The sequence below is a fragment of the Hydra viridissima genome, unplaced genomic scaffold (genome assembly GCF_058129835.1).
Source record: "Hydra viridissima isolate aposymbiotic clone 2 unplaced genomic scaffold, HvirCarnegie_v1 scaffold_7, whole genome shotgun sequence".
In the NCBI taxonomy this organism is placed as follows: domain Eukaryota; kingdom Metazoa; phylum Cnidaria; class Hydrozoa; order Anthoathecata; family Hydridae; genus Hydra; species Hydra viridissima.
This window is the reverse complement of record NW_028324306.1, coordinates 5,493,579-5,513,405: the sequence shown is the minus strand read 5'-3', so window position 1 is coordinate 5,513,405 and position 19,827 is coordinate 5,493,579. Positions and strand designations below refer to the sequence as shown.

Here is a 19,827-nt window from a genome sequence, read left to right as displayed (position 1 = left end):
AAAAAATATATATATTATTTCTATTTATTTCAAGAATTTAAAATTAAGATTCACTGCTTAATAAACTTCTAAACATCTCTGTAACAGATATTATGTCTAAATCATTAGGATGCTTTACAAATACATTATCAGTTCCAGTGCTGCATCCATAAGTCATATACAAACTGTTAAAGCTAACTATGTTAAAGTTCTCAGGAATGCATGAACAGAAGTAATGGACAAATGATTTAAATTGTTTATGCTCTAAAGTGTATACCAACAATCTGTGAAAGAGAGATTTATGTTTATGAGAGTTATTGTTGTTTTGTTGCAGTATTTTTACAGCATCTTCAACAAACGAATACTTAAGATAAATATCACATGCTTTGTCATCATCATCTGGTGATAAGCGCAAAAGTAGTGTGCAATAGATATGAACTTGATCAGCTAACAAGTTTCCACTGCCACCGCCTTGATCAGCTAACAAGTTTCCACTGCCATTTGAATCTGGTAGATAAATCATGGTAAAAAGATTTGTAATAATTGGTATCTAAAAATATAAAGTGTTTGAATCCAATACATTTTAAATTGACTTTGGGAATGCAAATATCTTTTCTGTAGTTCTATTTTCATGCTTTGAAAGTAAATCAACTAAATAAATTACAATGTAATGCATATTTGATTATCATGTATTCTAATTTTTCAAATGCTTTACTCCATATTTAACACAGTTATTAAATAGAACATGTTAATTCAATAACAGCAATTTTCAGAGGAAAACACGCAAAGTACTTACTTCCAAATCTGGATGCTTGTCACAAATTTCATTTAACAAAGTAAGAAGAATCTTTGGAGAATCATCCCATAGTGCGGTCCAAAACAAACCAAAGATGCTGCTGTCCAGCCTAAAATACAAAAAACCAATACAAAATAAAAAATCTAAATAAATACAGAAAGATAATCTGATTGGTCAGTGTTTCAAGGTCAATGAACTCATTTCTTCCTAATGAGTTTCTTTTATTGCAGCTAATTGTTGCTTTAAAAAATTACCTTGTAATTGCCTGATATAATAAACCATACAAATCATCGTCAATCTCATGAACTTCATGAAAACCAGTGGCTTGCATAGGTAGTAAGCTGTTTAACAAAATGTTTATAAATTTACTTCTGTTGAGTTCAAACAAAAAACATAAACTTTTGTCTACAAAATCTGATTGCATCTCAGAGTTTGGTAAACTCAATAAGTTTTGAAATTCTTTACGAAAAATCTCCTCATCTTCACAAAAGTGTTCAGAAAGTTCATGTGTTGATAAACAATCTGTTATTTTTTCTTCAAGAAGCAAATACTCATTAAACAAAGCTAAATAACTTGGATCAAGGTTGTCCTTATTTACTGATTTTAGCAACTTTGAAAGCTTAACAACAACTTTTTTTTTAATTAAGCTTTGAAAATCACCATCACAAAATAAAGTCAAAAGCAGCACAGGATCATTAATTTGATTAAGCAAACAATCAATATCATTAATATTAAGAGCCTCAATATCATCTTTCAACAACTCTTTGATTTTCATAGTTTCTTGTAATGCTAGCTCTGTTGAGAGTTTCGAGAGATTCCAATTATTTAATATTTTAAATGGATAATGCAAGGGAGTTCTAGCATTTCGACTAATACCTTTGTAAATATCAACTTTCCTTCGCAGCAAGCAACCATCAATTAAAGCAGACGTCTTATATTGATGCTTTTCAAGACTTTCCTTATCTTGTTTGGTTTGTGATTCTTTAAGCTGTTCCAGTATGGATTTAGCATTGAATGCCCATATACCAAGATTATTCCAAATTCCAATAATTGGAAACATACCTTTCTTCACCCAAACCTTTGGTGAAGTACCGACATATGATTCAGTCTTCCATAAAAAGAGACCATACTTTACATCAAAAACATTAATTTGACCATCACTCATTAAAACCAGCAGCAATTGGTTAATTAAATAAATACCTGTGACTTGTTTAGCAAATATATCAGTTTCCATTGTTTCTAAAGTACACAAATGTGAAGAAGTAACTTCCTCTAATTCATTACTAGTTACTAGATGAACTTGAAGATCCTGTTGCAATACTACTAACTCTCTAGTAATTGGATGAGATGCAACCGCAACGAACTTTATTTCAGAAGAAGGTGAATCAATCCATAAGGAAATACAACCTTTTGTAATACTCTGGTAATCAGTGGTGAGTGCTGGTAAGCTTCTTGTACTAAAGGAGTCTCCCCACATACGAACCTTTAAAAAAGGTTTTGTGAATACTAAAGAATGTATAATGCATTGAATATATAGAATACAAAAATGAATAACACAGACCTAATAAGTGAAGTGGTGTAAAAGATAATTCAAATAAATTTACACAAGTCTGGGAAAAATTCAGAAAAACAAGAGCTAAGAAAAATAATTTTTTTAGGGCCAACACCTCAAAGCTGCTAAATTAAAAATGTGTTGGCCTGTGTAATAAGGGCTTTACACTTATAAAAATATTAAATATATGTTAATAAAAAGTACTAAGGTACTTACAGTGATTTTACCTGAGGAGTGGCACCAGAGAAGCATCAAACCAGGTAGAATATTTGAAATAAAACAAAAAGTAGACTGAGCTAGAAGATAAACTGACATTGGTAAGCAATTATGAAGTAGTTGTCGTGTATTTCTCAAAGCAAACCCTTCATTAAATTCAAATTCAGCTGAGCATATGCAACATTGAGATACCATTACTTTTTCACACCAAACCAATAATTTATTTTGACTGTCATAAGTATAAGACAACAATTGACTTCCTTTTCCCTTACATAATGAGATAGTTGTCTCATATTTCCATTCAAATGATGGGCGTTTGAATGTCCACACAATAAGCTCACCTGATTTTGATATAATAAATGTGTACTCTAACAACTGGTTATCAACAAATACATCCAAAACACTTGTGATTTCTATAAAAATTGAACAAGAATGTATCTAAAACTGCTAGCCATTAAGCATCTGCGTCTTGTTATTTTTTTTATTCGAGACGAGACAATGATATCTGGGACTCAATTTTTAAATTCCAAAAGAAAATTTATTGTCCCGGTTAATAACTGGATAGTTTATTTGCCAATTTTTTCCGGGTCATTTCTTATCTCATTATGCTTGTCCCGATTCATTTCGAGAAAACGATTCCAAGACGCAGACCCTCACTAGCCATTTAACTGGATAACAGTTAAGATATTAAGATTTTATAGAAAATATCTGCAAAATAAATAATTGCTTCCAAGAAACTGGAATTCAGAATGATTATTTTTAAATAGGGATATCTATTCAAAAATATCAGTCAATACATTTTCTTTAAAAATACTTTTTAGTGTAGTCAAACAAATGAAAAAAACACATTTACAAAAAATTAGTGCACCTAAAAACCATTTGATTAAGAAGCACTGCAGAGAAAAATTATAAATTTGCAAAGTTGCTTTTAAAGAATTTTAAAATTTTAATACACTTTTTGTAAGTAAACAAACTATTGTCTGTTTCTCAAAAAAAAAGCACTTTTCTTAAGATTTTTTCTTTATCATTTTTTAGTAAAAGACAACATTGCTACATAACACGTTTATAACATAATAAGTCTTAAACATAAAATTTTTTGTTACTGTTTGGAGAACAAGAAAGTAAATCCTTTCCATCAACATCATATGGACTAACTACTGGTGTTTGATCAAAAGCAATTAATTGCAGATCTCCAACAAGAACCAAAACATGACTTTGAAGAATAAAAACATTTTGAACAACAATAGAAGATTTCTCTTTTGAGCCTAAAAGTTAAATATATACATATACTTAAATATATATAAGGGTGGGTATATGGTTTTTTTTGTGTTACACTATATACAAACAAATTACAAAAATTTTTTTTGAATTTAATAAAAGTCTATGTGGCTTGCAAAGATATAACATGCTTATTTGCTGCTGTTGGGCTAAGACATGAACCTATACAATGGAAATTATTTGTATACAGTTCAACTAGAAGTCTCAGGCAGTTAATCTTCATAAAGGAACCCACTCTCTATTCAGATGAAAATAGACTACCAAAATGTTAAACTGCTACTTGAAAAAAACAAAATATAGAAAACTTAAGAGAGAAGCTTGTGAAAATTTCAACATTGGCTTTTTGTTAGGCCAACAGGGTTGATTACAAAATACTCATGTTTTCTTTGTTTACTAGATAGCAGGGCAGATGATGATCACTACCATAATGTTCAGAGGCCACCAAAGAAGGAACTACAAGTAGAATAGAGAAAAGGTTTTGTTACCACCTCTTCACATAAATTAGGATTGCTAAGGCTTTAGATTTTAAAGGAGAAACTCTTCAAGAAATTTGAGTTATGTTTCTAAAGCTCTCTGAAATTAGGTTTGCTATCAAATAAGTAATTATTTAAATATTCAAATAAGTTTTTTAAATGAAGTCATGTAAATGATTTTTTGGTTATTTAAATGGTTCTAAAAAAAAAAAAAAAAAAAAAAAAAAATATAAGTGCACTAAAAGTTGGAAAATCAGTAGATTGTATCAAATGAAAAATGTTCTGGGTTTTGAAAACATATTTGATATTTAAACATGGTTTAAATATCAACTCCAAATATCTTTCATCAACATTTTAATCAGCAGCCACAAAATAAATGCTTTATCATCTTAAAAATGTTAAAAATGTTAAATTTAAAAAATTTCTGGAATAAAAGGAATATAAATCAATTGAGAAAAAGAATGGTCATATGTCAATTATGATTTATCTTAGAACTAAGATTAATCCACTTAAACTTGTTCTGAAAGACTAGTTGCAGTAGATCTTGTTCCTATTTTTAAGCTTGAGAAAAGCGTTGACAAATGGTTGGCCTACACAAAACTTAAAAATTCTAAATAATAGATACAGAATAAAAAAGGATGCCTTGGAAATAATGCAAAAAAGTAAAATCCAATAATTTGATGGAAAACTTTGACATGTTTAAAAAACCAAACAATCATTTTTCTGTACCTTTAGATGAATGGACAAAGAAGAAAATTTGTTTGCATGCGTATTTAAATTTGGATTCTTTTTGAAAGGAAAAGTTCAGTCTCTGGACATGTTAAGAATTAATGCTTGTCAACAAAAAAACATTTGAAGTGATTATTAAAAAGCTTAAAGGTTTTAACTTAAATCATGATCAAGATATTGTTGACTTGGTGACAGTTGGTACCCAAAACTTTAAAATATTGCCATCAACAAAGTTAAGAAGAAATGGAAAACAATAATATAATTGAATTGGCAAATAATCTTTTTGAAACTATAGTATACATTAAAAACAATAATTTATTGTACTACAAAAACATTGTGACAAAGCTAATCAAAATTTACAAGAACATGCGTAGTAGCATATCTTTTAAACAGTATTTTTTTTCATTTGCATCTTGTTTATTATTGGGATAACTAAGGGGAATCAGTTAAAAACACACTGAGAAGTTTCACTAAGACTTTTCAATAATAGAAAAAAGATTACAAGATCACTGGGATGATTCCATGATGGGAGACTATATATGGTGCCTTGTTAGAATAGGCAACAATGATCAAAAAAGAAAAGAGCACTCTTTAAAGCTCTTTGATATTTTCAATTTTTTTTTCAATTCCCAATTTTAAACAATTGAGTGTATTTGAAAAAATTTGAAGGTCATTATTGAACTGAAGCTCAAAAAATACATAAGAAAATTTCTACACAGCCAAAAAAGAAAACAGAGAATACAATTTCAGAACTTGTCACATCATATGAGGCAAATATTACTAAGAATTGGGGAAAAATGCAACAAAAGCCTGCCTTGAAATACTTGGTAAATTTGATCTTTAGAATTCAAAAACAATGACTTCACAAGTAGACTTTACTTTAAAAGAGGGCTCTGAAAAATAACCAACAAAATAAAAACTATAAAAGTTTACTTGTACAACTTTTAAATATATTTAAAAAAGGATTAAATACTGAAAATTTTTTTAAAATATAGCATGTATGCTTATAAATTTAACACAATTTAATAAGTATACAATACTTGCTTTTTATGCAATGTTTATAAACCTTTCTATAATTCATAAAGAGCTATTGTTGGTTCTCTTTGAATGTAAGGGTTAGCGTGCCAGCAATTATATCACAACCCTTAAACATTTTAATCAGGTACCAGTAATTCAGGAGGCAATTTTCAACACACTGACAAATAGGTCAATTGCATTAACAGCACTGTTTATTTCTTTGAAGAACCGATGGTTGACAAGATTAATGTAAAATGTACAATTTTCTATCCCACTTGAAATATTTTTTTATACCAGAGTGTAAAAATTTATTGCTTGTTATTAGATATCAATAAAGATTAACACCTTGATACTTTTGAGTGATTGTAAGAGTGATTATTTAAATTTGTCAGGAATTTTTCCTATATTAGTAAAAAAAATGTATTGCTAATAAAGATTTTTAAGCTTTGATTATACCATTTTTTGAAAACCTTTATAGCAATGCTAAGTTATGATTTATTTCAAATAATGTCTAACTTAAATGATGTTTGAACCAAAGTGGAGCAGTTAAAATTTAAAGGTCATGTGTTTGGGTTGTTGATTTTGTATGGATTTTCTTCTGGAATAAAATATTTTACCATTATATCTTTTCTACCTTTACTGGGATAAATCAGGAAGACTTAATTCTCTTTAGGATCATGACCAATATTAAATGAGGTCAAGCAAGTATTATTTAGTTATTTATTTACTGCCGGCTTGAACATTAATAGGTATTTATCATTAGATACCAAGAACAAATACAGTATACCAGAGCAAGTAACTCATACCAAGAGGTATAATTTGAATAGATAACTTCTTCAAACAGATGATAAATTCTCATCTATGATCCTCATGTATGTTTGCTTTATTGTTTCAACTGTTTATAGTGGCTATGTGATTTTTAGATTAATTTAGTATAATTTTTAAACAAAATAAAAAAATGAAATAATAAAATGATGCATTTGAAGATAATTAAATATCAATAGTCAGGCTGCAAGGGAAGAATTTTTTTAAAGTGATTCAATATAGTTGGCTCACAGAAAAAGTACATAAAGAAAACATTTATACTTTTTCCAATAATTTCTTATATCTTAGGCTACTCAATAGCCTGAAACTTATTGTTGAACTAAAAAATAATCAAATGCAACAGTGATGAAGGTGCATAGACTTCATTTCATTAAAAAATTCATTACTGTTCAGAAATATTAACTTGAGTTTTTTTTATGAAAACAAACTCCACAGTGTGGGGATATATTGAGGCCAGTGCTTGTTAGCATCCTAACATTGGCTGCCACCACCTGGCAGTGGGTTGAAAAGTCAGAATCATATGACAAGGCTGTCTACTTAAATATTTCAGTAAAACATAAGTTTATATACTCCAAGATAAACAAGAGTTAAGAAAAGTAAGAATAAATTCAAGACAATGATATGCCAAGTTCCAACTTATAAGCATTGTCGAATTAGAGAAAATGCTCAAATATTTGAAAAAACCACAAGAAGGAGTGTCTATATGTTAATGATTTAATGTATTTTGACCACAGCATGTTGACCCATTGATATTTTGCCACCAATTGAGCTAAATCTGATGTAGTGAAATAACTGTCTCATTGTTGTTCTAGACAGTATTTCAGGAAATATGACTGATTGTTTAAAAGCTTGTGCACTATCAAGGCCTAAACTCCATAGAGGTGAAGTCAATAGAAATCTTTTTAAAAAATTCTTGAACTATGTTGGAAAACATTGAAAAATAATTTGAACAATTATTGAGCACTAATTTCTAGAGCATAACTAAGGATTTCTACAAATGATTAAATATTTGACACTGCTCAAATATTTAATCATTTGTGGAAGAGCATGGATACAAATGACAAGTTGGACATCCAGATTCTTCCAAGGCACATCAAAGATATGTTGCATATATTTCAAAGCAAAAATCTGTCTCAAATTAAATTTTTAATTCAGTTGTTATTTGTTGATAACTTCAGGATAATAAAAAAAATTTAAATATTAATACATAATTTAAAAAAATATATACTTATGAATGAGGAATTAATCTAGAGTTTAATTAAAGAGATTTGTGTGTCAAGAAAAATATTATCTAAATATAGAACTGTTATAATTTCCAAATATTAACCCTTTCATGTATTAGTTAATTTCTGTCAAATTTACAAGTTATATGGTTGGTGTGTAAGAAACATTTCATTTCTTAATTTATCAAACTAAAGTTATTAAAAAAGAAATCAAATGTTTCTTACACACCAACCATCTCTACTTCTTTCAATTAATGCATAGAAAATCAGCTAGTATGAAACAGCTCATTAGGAGATTATTTTTTTAACTTGTTGTTGTACAACATTCTGCTATGTAGAAATGCTAAAAAATATTTATGAATCTCAAAGAAAAAAATAACATGAAATATAAAAATATTTTGCACTACACTTTTTTATAACTTGTTTTTTCTTGTAGTTTTTTTCTGTAATATATATTTGTGTTGAAATATATATTGTTTCTGTTCTATATTGTAAAGCTAGTGTGAATAAATGAAAATAGTGCTGTAATTCTCCAAGACTAGTCAATATTTAGAGTGAAGATTTAATTTTGAAGAACTAATTTTGAGCAAGTATAATAAAAAAAATATGGTCAAGAAAAAAAAACAATAATGTATCTCAATATCTCTGTAATACTCACTTTTATTTGATAAAATACTTCTTTTTCGAGGATAACTGCAAGTAAACAATTGATACAACTCTTCATTACAATTAAGGTTAAGTAGTACATCTTTTAGGGGTATAATATTGAACATACTGTAGCATATCTAAAAAAAAAGTTAAGAAAAAAGGATTGTACTAATTTTTCAACAAAAATATTTACAACTTATTTAAAATTTTTAAATAGATTTTAGTAAAAGCCTTTAAGTTAGCTTAACATAAACAGAATATTACAAAGATAAAACTGTCTGTCAAAACTTTCTTTGTCATAAAATTTCTATATATTTAAATTTTCATATGCATGATGCATTATCAACTATTTAAACTTATATCCTTAAAATATTCTGAATTGACTTCATTTTTAAACTAAATTAAAGATTATGTAGAGAAGCCAGATTGTACAATTAATATGCTGAGAATTATTCGGTTAACAATATTAATTTCTTAAGTATACAAACTATGAATTAGATATCTCATATTTACGGACTTCTTGCACTAACAGTTGGAACTGACTAATTGAAAAATAATGTTTAGTATTCAAAACTGCTTAATTTTTATCTTTTATTTTATTATCAATAAAAATTAGTACTCTTGAAAATATAACTTTAAACATAGTCTGATAGTGACAATTTTTTTTTATTTACAGTTTGTCACGTTTTAGGAGAGAGTGTGATTCATGTCATGCGCACAAAGTGTTTTGAAAACAAACGGGGTAAAGTCCCAAAAACGCTAAATTCTAAAAATTTGATTGTTGGAAGAAAGTCTAATTCTTGTTTTTATTGAAATGTCAGTATACTTGATTCTTTCGCTTGATTTATCCGTAAAAATTTACATAAGGTAAAAAGATTTTGATGTTTTTTTGAATTTATGTATGAGATATTAAAAAAATTTTTGCTTCGGTTGTCAGTATTTGATTTCCGAACAGTTTTATAACAAGCAGTTATTAAAATAGTACCGCCATCATTGTTTAAAGAATGTTACATAAATTTTGTTCGAACCCAATTCTTCGTGTGAGTAAAATATTTTGATATAATTATTGAATTTAATCTGTTTTCGATAATCACAAAATAACTTTTTCTTTAAAGGGGAGTACCAAATGTCTTCTAACAATTTCATCATTTCCCAATTTTGTTATAAGCCTTTTATTTTGCTGTAAGCCTATCAGCCGATTACAAATATAAAGGACCAAATTTGCAGTTTTGCTGCACCGTCAATATCGGTAAAACCATCTACAGTCTTTTGCGAGGATGTCAGATCAAATAGAATGTTGTATATAAAGAATGAAAAAAAGATTCAATTTTTCAAAGAAAAAATAAACTAGTTGAAAATAATAATGCTGCATTCAAATTTCTAATATTATATTTTTAGATATAACACATATATAATATAAATTTAGGAATTTAACTATACAGTCAAAAACATTTGTAATTTGTTTGATACATTAAATACCATAGTAAGTGTAAATTTTTGTAAAAGCATAAAATATTATTTGAAAGTCATTCCAATCATTTTAAATTCTATTAAAGATGTTTTCATAAGTTAGGAATTATTTTAATGGTATTTACGAAGATGGAAAGAAAATGAGATTGATACTAAATCTTATAAAGGAATGTACTTTTAAAACAAAATACAAAATAGTATGTGAATTTATAATTGCACCATGCGTAGCAAATGATGGATTTACTATGAATGCTTTAACGAATTCCCTAATTATGATTTTTTATTTTCAATTAATGTCCGCGTGTTAAAATTTGACTCTTTCTGAGCTGAATGATATGGCCAGTGTTAAGTTTCTGATGCTTACAAACTTTTACTTAAACTTTAGCCCCATTTTCAGCCCAGAAGATATAAATACAAATGAAATTTTCTAACCATCGGAACTGACCAATTCAAAAGTCATGATTTGTGAAGATTGCTTTTTCTGAGGTGCAGACCTTATCTTATCTGGGTTATCTAAAATCTTCAATGGTGAGATCTTGAAGGGAATTTGAGACCGGATTCACTCGAGCTATGTTTTTGATTGTCTTAGCTCAGTCGGTCTGGATCCTCCTTTTGATCTTGCTAAAAACATCCTGATTAACAGCTGAAATAGGTCTGGCACTTCCAGGCTTCTTTTCTGTGATCCTACGAACCTTTAAACAGTTCTTCTGAGGATCTTGAGATAAAGAACATTTTTTGTCTGATTTTCAGTAATATAGAATTAGATCGCTTAGATAAATATGTAGAACAAGCACCTATACCAGCATATACACAAAAAAAGTAAAAACGGGGTAAACGAAAAAAGAAGGACTTACACAGTGGCATATTGATAAACATCTTAAGCAAGAAAAATAGTTGATTGGAAAAAAGCGAATGCACTGGGTCAACAAGCTCAGTGTCTACCTTCAACAGATCCCAATGACCCCAACTACAAACGCTTGTGGTGTGTGGGTTATGCCGATGACTTTTTGCTTGGATTAGCAGGACCTAAGAATAAAGCTAATAAGATCAAACGTAAAGTAGGTCAGTTTTTAAATAGTTATTTAAAAATTGAGCACAATGCTGATAAAACCTTAATTCACTCGTTAATTGTCAAAAGCCAAATTCCGAGGGTATGAAGTACATACACTCAAAGAAGACAGCGAGCATGATCACAACGGTCGTCGCCGTATTAATGGAAGTATTGGATTAAGTGTAACTACCAAGGTATTACAAGAAAAATGCAAGAAGTATATGAAAAACCAATTCATTTACATTAACGCAAAATTGATGATGCTTATGGCATATATCATAGTACCAAGCAGAATATAGAGGAGTTGTATAGTATCACCGTATGGCATACAACTTATATATACTCAACAAACTGAGGTATGTAACGGAAATATCGTTAGCTATCGAAAGCTATCGGAAACAGTTCTTTTGGGACCCTGAATCTCATAAACTGATTTTCTCGCGTAAAGAACTTTAACGAACTCCACGATTTTTTATTCGCTATTCTTTGAACAAAGAATTTTAGGGGTAACATACATTTTTTAAATCTTAGAATGTATTTAAATCTTATGGTGAAGACGTTTTTCCGGAAGATTGCTTGGCACGATAACAAAATCTTATCAAAATTTTTGTGCCAAATATTAATACCCGTACGGTAATATGGCCCGTAACTATCTAATTTACAACACTTTCCCCAGGCTCCATTTTTTCCCTCAGATCTTGACTCTTGCGAATGGGCCAGAAATGATTTATATATTCAAAAATACCTGCAACATGCTCATCCTCGGACACTGGTCCAGATAGGCAGTTCAACACGTTTAAAGGATCAATTCACGTTTTTCTAAACCCAGCTTTGAGGTTGTGAGCTGCATTTTCAATTATTACCTATATAAAAGCTTTCCTAAGAAACCTAAAAATTTCACCAATAAAAAAAATTGCAGAAAATCCTTTCTTTTGCTTCTTGAATGAAATTTACCCCCACGGCTTAAATAAATATTTCTCTCGTGGCCGTATTGGCCCGTAACACAACAGATCGATAAAACTGATTTAAATTAATAACTTGAACAGAAGACTGTATTCAAAAAATCAACAAAACTTCTCCCCCCCCCCCCGCCCTAAACTTCTAATTACAACTCAATGAACACATTAGCGGAAATCAGTATCTTGTTGTTCATTTATTTCTCAAAGCCAACATTATCAAGGAAGCACATCCCACAACAAAATGGAGAAGAATTCTAATAAATAAACGTGTTGTTAACACATAAATTCAAAATGTTCAAAGTGAATTATTCAAACATAAAAAAAAAAATTAATATAAACTAAAAAAAAAAAAAAAAAAAGATCTTGACCAAACATTTATTCAAAAAATAATTATTTGTAATCCATATTTACATAATACATGAATTAGCTGTAATTGAAATTTCATTAAAACACTACTAAAATATTATACATTAACAGTATATTTACAAACCCCTGTAAATCATAAATATAATAAAATAATTATCCTAATATTTAAAATACTAAAAATAGGAACAACAAAGTTGTCCTAAACAATATTATTATCTTATTAAAAAAATTAACAGAAACGTTAAACCTCCATTTTGGTCTCATTTCAAGGCAGATAAAAAGATATCAATTGTTCTAGATGTTAAAATTCCCCATCAATAAGAACCTGCTCAGTGCCTGACTTGGGTTTTTTAATAACAATTTTACAGCTCATATAATGATTGTTATAAGATGCCGCTTTGAATAAGTTCTTGCAATTTGGACATTTTTTGGGTCTCTCCAGCAAATAATATTCAATAATCTCATTAATTCCAAGGAAAATATATATAACATTTTTCATTAAGAGAACAGAAATTTCAGAATTATGAGAGTACCATAAAAGTATGCGCAAAATTAAATTAGGCAAATTTACTAAAAATACAATCATGCAATTATAAAATAATTTAAAAGAAAAACCAGTCACTCTGCCTGAAAGTTGGTTGACATGCAAGTCATACAGAGTCAATGTTGGAAGTGCAAAGTTTAAACAGGCAAAAAAAAGTGTTATTATCAATATAGTTCGTGGAACAGAATGACGATCAAAGAGCAATTCTAGCAAATCCATGCTGTCAAAAAGATCAAATGTAACAGAGGAACCCAATGATGATATATACAACTTACGTTCAGATCCTATTTCTGCACTGTGGAAACCAAACACCATCAACAAAAATATTATAGGAGAGCAAGCTAGACTAGTTTTTAAAAAATTTGGCCCATATAGATTCCTTTCACTCAAGTTATGAACATCTTTAAGGAATATAATAGTTATTCGAGGGCATAAAAAGAACACATATGATAACCACACAATGAAAGCATATTTAATTTCAGGGAGAAAAGAATTGTCTTGAGGATTAACATTAATAATGTGTTGTTCTTTGAACTTTCGATGTAAATAAAATAAAATAAAGATCCAGATTGACATAACAAACACATCTGCAACATACCATGCCCACCACATTGGATTCTGATAAAGCATTGACATGTATTTGTTTAACATAAATCCTTGAAAAGACAAAACCAATATTGAAAGACACTTTGCCATAAACGATAAGCTGTACATTTTTGTTGCAAACCTGAAATCAAAAACACAATAGAATTTTAAAACATTTCAAAACATGCTAAGAAAGGTAGGAGCAGTGGTGATATTCGAAATTTTCAACAACCGGTACGCTTAAAAAAAAACTTTTAGATTATATATATTTACTTTTACACATAATTATTTATTTACATGAAATAGAAACAATAATATTAAAGTTCTAATTTAATAAGTTCCATATTAAATTTTGGTTTTCGCAAGGTGTAATGGGGGTTGCCTATTTTACACGTGTATCACTTGCCAAATGATGTCTTTGTCGCAACCATAATTTAACAAATGGATTTTTATATAATTGAAAATTTATATAATTCATATAAAAAGTTACGAAAAGCGACAGTGAGGTATATTTAAATATTATAAATAAATATAAATATAGAAATTAGTCTTTTGAACCACACACAAAATATAAGTCACAATTTAATGTAAAATACATATCATATTATCAATTTATATAACTATATTTCAACCGGTACGGAAAATTTTGAAAGTTTTAACAGCCGGTACGGTCGTACCGGACCGTACCGGTTGAATATCACTACTGGGTAGGAGGATATCAATACTCAGGGTAAAGGATTGCTCAACACCAAATGACACATGGATTGTATTTACTTCATCATACACCAATTCATTATTTCAATTGTAAGCTATATCAAAGGTAATACAAAGAATGTAACGTATAATTTAATACATAGAAAGAATTAAACCTCTGGGTCCCTTTGGAGAGAAAAAAAAAGACCCAGTTTTTAGCAATCTATTTTAATACATGCTGTTAAAACTTTATAAAAGATTCATTACAACGTAAAGTTTGAAAAAAAAACTTCACTAATTATGCTCCCAGACCTTGATGTTATTTTTAAATTATCATGTAATCTTTTAAAATTATTATGTTTTTGCATTATATATTTTACTGTGTTAACATTTAAGCAACCAAATTTTGCGATAAATGCTCCTAACTAAAACGTTAAATTACGCTGAAGTCAGCATTTACCAAGAACATATTCTGCAAAAAATTTTTTTCTCCAAATAAATATTTAGGAAAAGATAAAAAAAAAAACTTACCTTAAGACTTTTATTTTAGTGTATTGATTTGCAATCCAACCATAAACCCTCGGGTTTTCTTTTTCAGTTTCCGCGCAGGCCTAAAGGATATATATATATATATATATATATATATATATATATATATATATATATATATATATATATACATACATACATACATACATACATACATACATACATACATACATACATACATACATACATACATACATACATACATACATACATACATACATACATACATACATACATACATACATACATACATACATACATACATACATACATACATACATACATACATACATACATACATACATACATACATACATACATACATACATACATACAGTGCTCGAAGTGGGAAAAAAAAGGTAGCGGGATGGTTTTTAATACTTTCTAATCACCATCCCACCTATCCTAAAATTATAGATTTCGTATTTTGTGTAGATTAAATAAAGGAATTATAAATCCCTAGAGTATCCCTATAGTAAAAAACCTATATTAAAAAAACAACTTGAGGTCCGTTATATTCTTAAGAGACTGTCACCGTAAAATATTGAGTTGAGTTTCACATCAAACGTCATTAAGCAATCAAAAAACAATGATATATTTAAACATTTTATTTTTAAACAAGTCTTATTTTTTTGTATTTACCAATTTTTAAATAATTGAAAAAAAATACCATCACATTGAGGAAAGGATTGGCAAGTTTCAATACTCGAAAAATCTGTCACTTCTTTATTTATTTCAGTGTCAAGGTGAGTTTCCACTCATCCGTTTTTGCTACGGGAAAGGAAAAGGGAAGGGAAAACTAATCACGTGAGCGTGCGCAGTTTGTAATTTAATTTTGAAAATTAATCACTGCGCATGCTCAAGTGATTAAATTTCACATCCCTTTCCCTTTCCCGTAGCAAAAACGGATGAGTGGAAACTCACCTTCATTTTCCAAATTACTTTTAAAACTATCACTGCTTAACTTTCTTTTCCTTCCGCTTGCTAGCCATTTACCCATATTTAAAATAAGTAAATTTTTTTTAAATCATAACATTTAATGTTGAGTAAATCTACTGTGTACTATATTTTATTTCACCAAAAAAAACTCTAATGATACTTTATCGAAAAAAAAAAACCAATGTCGCTTTTTGTTGCTTGGTAACTTTTTATTTAAAATACAAAAGAAAAGACACAATGTTTTATAATTATCGATTTAGTTTTTGAAATTTCTACCGCAAATTTTTAAATAACAGCTGAGACTTTAGTTCATTTAAATTCTTTAAAATTGTTTTTACAAGTTTATTTATAGGAGGAAAATAAAATAAAATTTCCATTAATTTATTATGTACCGGGATGGCATCCCACCCCAAAATATGCATAAAAAAAAGAGGTGGGATGGTCTTCAAAATTTAAAAAGGTAACGGGATGGCATCCCGCCCCATCCCGCCTCACTTCGAGCACTGCATACATACATACATACATACATACATACATACATACATACATACATACATACATACATACATACATACATACATACATACATACATACATACATACATACATACATACATACATACATACATACATACATACATACATACATACATACATACATACATACATACATACATACATACATACATACATACATACATACATACATACATACATACATACATACATACATACATACATACATACATACATACATACATACATACATACATACATACATACATACATACATACATACATATACATATATACAAAGCAATAAACCATAATTAATGTCTAGAATGTTAAAAAATTAGCAAGGTTTCTCAAGTATTGTGTACTTTTTAACCCTTTGCACTTGAATGGCAACAAAATGTTGAAACAGTAAATTCCTCAGTAACTCGGGAGGCGAATTGTTTTAGATAAATCATTTTAAACACTTATCTATTTGTTTTATTGAAAATTTTCATCTACCTTTTGCCACTTTTTTTCTGAAATCAACTGTTTTTGTGCACGTTCGCAAAAAAGTACGCTTGAGTTACTGGTAGGTCATACAAAAAAAAGTCCCGAGTGAAAAGAGTTAATTTATAAGATATTTTTCAAAAACGTTAATCCCTATCCGGAGGGTTGGGAACTTGGAATGAGGGTTGGAAGATTGGTAATGGGATGATGGGTGAAGAAATGTCGATTTAGCCGATTCGGCGTTTGGCAGCCTCCTCACTGTAGACGTAACAACCCCGCCAAAGTAGCAGTTTCCTTGATTCCAATTTTTTTTAAATTGTGTTAAATCGTTGAAATTCTACAAAATACAACACCGATATCCAAGAGGGTAAAAATTGTATTGATCAACATACCTTAAGACCTCTTTTTCAAATTTCACTCGTGAAATGAGATGTCCACAATACCCGGGGAATTATAAATGGATATTTTGCCACTTTTAATTTCTCAATCGATCAATATGTTTATTTAGAAAAAATTAACTAGTAATAACTCATTTTCATCAGTTTTTTTTAGCTCAGCCTAGCGACATCATAAAACAAATAGATTGATAAGAAACATATTTTGTCGAACAGCTTATAACCAGCCTGAATATTGACCAATCAAAAAGTTTGAGTTAGTCTGAAAAGAATTCTACTCAAAGGGCTATTGAGCGAAAATTTCAATTAACTATGTAATAATTTTAAAATATGCTTATAGAAAATAGATATTAACTTCGTAAAACGGATTTTCAATAGAGTAAAAGTTCATTTTGGAATAATTTGAAATGAAATTAGTGAAGAAAATTGAAATTCTCTTATAAAAACGAAAGTTTTGTGTAGGCTAAAGGTGTCGTGTAAGAACGTTGTTGTTTCTCTGTGTGATCAGGTTTGTTTAATCTAATGTTCGAGGGTTAAATGGAGCGAACAAAGTTTTTTCTGTCTCTTATTTTTGAGCTTCTTAGAGTTTTCTATAATTGGTTGTTCTTGGTTCAATGTCAATTTATTTAAGTGTCAAGATAAGTCTCCGTGTGTAAGTCTTTACCTAATCGCTGTTTTTAATTTTTCTTCTATACACTTTCTCTTCTTATTACTTATTTACTTGACAGGATAGATAAGTCTAAGTGAGTACGTTTTTCCTAATTTCAAATTTTACATCTCCTTCTTCACAATAAAGAAGCAATATCCAAATCTTATTTTGAACTAAGTTTTTGAGCAAATTTTAGGATATATTTAATATAAATATTTAACAATAACTTTTGAACTCTTGCAAAAAATTTTTGTGATCAAACGTTGTAAATTTATAATAATATAATTAATGACTTTAAAGACATATTTAAATACCTGGAGCAAGTTATGCTAATTTTGGTTGCCTTCATGATTTTCCCTGTATTACTACACGATTTGTATTAGCTGCATATCTATTACCAAATGTAAAAAGTATATGTAAAGAGTAACTAAGCGAGATTTTACATTCTATCTTAACTAATTCACTACCTCTAAAAATATCACAACGAAAAGTAAAATTTTCTCAATAAAAAAATAAGTTCAAATAGAAAAATAATCGTGTGACAAAAACTTTTTGTTGTTTAATAAAATAAAGTTAAATCGCTGATTTATTTTAATTTACCACCTCTAAAAATATCACAACGAAAAGTAAAATTTTGTTTTGTTTAATAACATTTTCTTTTTTTCAAAGGTTGAGTTTGAATTGCAGGTTTCTGTCAAATTGGGCCTGATAAACACAAGTTCGTAAATATAATTCTTGGAACGCGTTCCATTTTAAAGCTATGATAAATTTAGGTAACATCAATGGAATAATATAAAACGTTTTCCATGAAATGTTAACATGTTTATTAACCTGTATTTTAAATTTTAATACAAATATAGTTGTACTTTACGCTTCTACATAAATTGTAAACAAAACTAGCGCAGGTTTAAGCATTTAAAATTTCTTTTTCCATTTGTGAATTTTAAAAGTCTCTTGAATTAAATACTAATAGTAATCCGATTACATTTTGGCATTCTATCTCCCTTGGTGAATTTTATTTATCCATTTAACATCCTGGTGAATAGGTTGCTTCTCACTCATCTTTTCAAGATTCGGGAGAGAAAAAATCGAAATGCGAATGAAAAAAAACAGCATTTTTAATGATATTTTGCAGTCATTTTTTATATTTTGTTACTAAAAACTCAGCTTTTTCATCTTTATAATTGTTTAAAATTCTCAATTTAATTCCTTTAGAGACATCAAACCGGTGGTTGTTTCTTGGTAAGATTTTCGTCGTATTCATCGATTGTTCTTCATAAGTTTCCTTATTTGTGGACCAACAAGAATGTCTTCTTTCAGTTTAAGATAACGTAATTTGTCAAAAATACTTTTAAAATACAAAAATCGTTAACTGTTTTTATCCATAGCTTTTACAAAAATTTTCACCAAACCAAGTTCTATGTGTAAGGGCAGGAGAATAACATTTTCGTGTGAAATAAAAAGTTCTTTTTTGACATTCGATTTACCACAAAAAAAATCTGTTATTTTTGGCTAATCTTTACTTTTATACACTTTTTTTTTGTTTTATAAGAAACCGAGCAAATAGGTCGATACCATAACGTTTCTTAATTTAATTGTACTTTTTTACAACTCTAGTATTAGAAGTTTCTTGAGAGCTTCATAAATTTCAGATTATCAAGAGAGAAAAAGTAAATATCATAAAAATTGAAAACATGTCATCAAGATAAAATATTTTACAGTAAAATAAAAAATCCTTTGAATTACATTAATATCGTTCAATGTAATATAATCCTCAGGTTTGTTGCTGAACAGAACACAAGTTAGGAAAAAAAAAAAGAAAAAAAAAAAAAAAAACGTGTAGTAATTTTTGGTACCTCTTTTGTCCCATGAACAAAGAAAACAACAAT

At 28.7% G+C, this 19,827-nt stretch overlaps 2 protein-coding genes across 5 annotated transcripts; both read right to left on the bottom strand.

Annotated features, from left to right (window-relative positions):
• Window positions 1–10: 10 nt before the first annotated feature.
• LOC145184670 (uncharacterized) lies at window positions 11–8,873 on the bottom strand. Its single transcript, XM_090092989.1, has 6 exons — window positions 8,747–8,873; window positions 3,647–3,808; window positions 2,544–2,956; window positions 1,030–2,258; window positions 776–884; window positions 11–529 (listed from the first exon to the last, which is right to left on the bottom strand). Exons 1-6 carry the CDS (start codon window positions 8,859–8,861, stop codon window positions 44–46), a joined length of 2,514 nt encoding a protein of 837 aa, XP_089949115.1. The 5' UTR covers window positions 8,862–8,873; the 3' UTR covers window positions 11–43.
• A 3,704-nt stretch (window positions 8,874–12,577) lies between these two features.
• Window positions 12,578–18,391, bottom strand: LOC149885805 (transmembrane protein 121B-like). 4 transcript variants are annotated; one of them, XM_090092993.1, is made up of 3 exons: window positions 18,253–18,391; window positions 14,936–15,015; window positions 12,578–13,853 (listed from the first exon to the last, which is right to left on the bottom strand). In XM_090092993.1, exon 3 carries the CDS (start codon window positions 13,838–13,840, stop codon window positions 12,884–12,886), a length of 957 nt encoding a protein of 318 aa, XP_089949119.1. In that variant the 5' UTR covers window positions 13,841–13,853; window positions 14,936–15,015; window positions 18,253–18,391; the 3' UTR covers window positions 12,578–12,883. The 4 variants fall into 4 exon arrangements, with proteins under 4 accessions (XP_089949119.1, XP_089949118.1, XP_089949120.1 ...); XM_090092992.1 differs by lacking the exon at window positions 18,253–18,391 and adding an exon at window positions 16,907–17,010; XM_090092994.1 differs by lacking the exon at window positions 18,253–18,391 and adding an exon at window positions 16,774–16,804.
• Between the last annotated feature and the right edge of the window lie 1,436 nt (window positions 18,392–19,827).

What these genes read in the sequence shown, in the direction of transcription:
- LOC145184670 (XM_090092989.1), bottom strand. Translation starts at nt 8,861, where the DNA reads ATGTTCAATATTATACCCCTAAAAGATGTACTACTTAACCTTAATTGT. An exon ending in AAGTATTTTATCAAATAAAA is followed by an intron (nt 3,809 to 8,746) that starts GTGAGTATTACA and finishes TTTAACTTTTAG; the next exon opens with GCTCAAAAGAGAAATCTTCT. An exon ending in TTATATCAGGCAATTACAAG is followed by an intron (nt 885 to 1,029) that starts GTAATTTTTTAA and finishes TTTGTATTTTAG; the next exon opens with GCTGGACAGCAGCATCTTTG.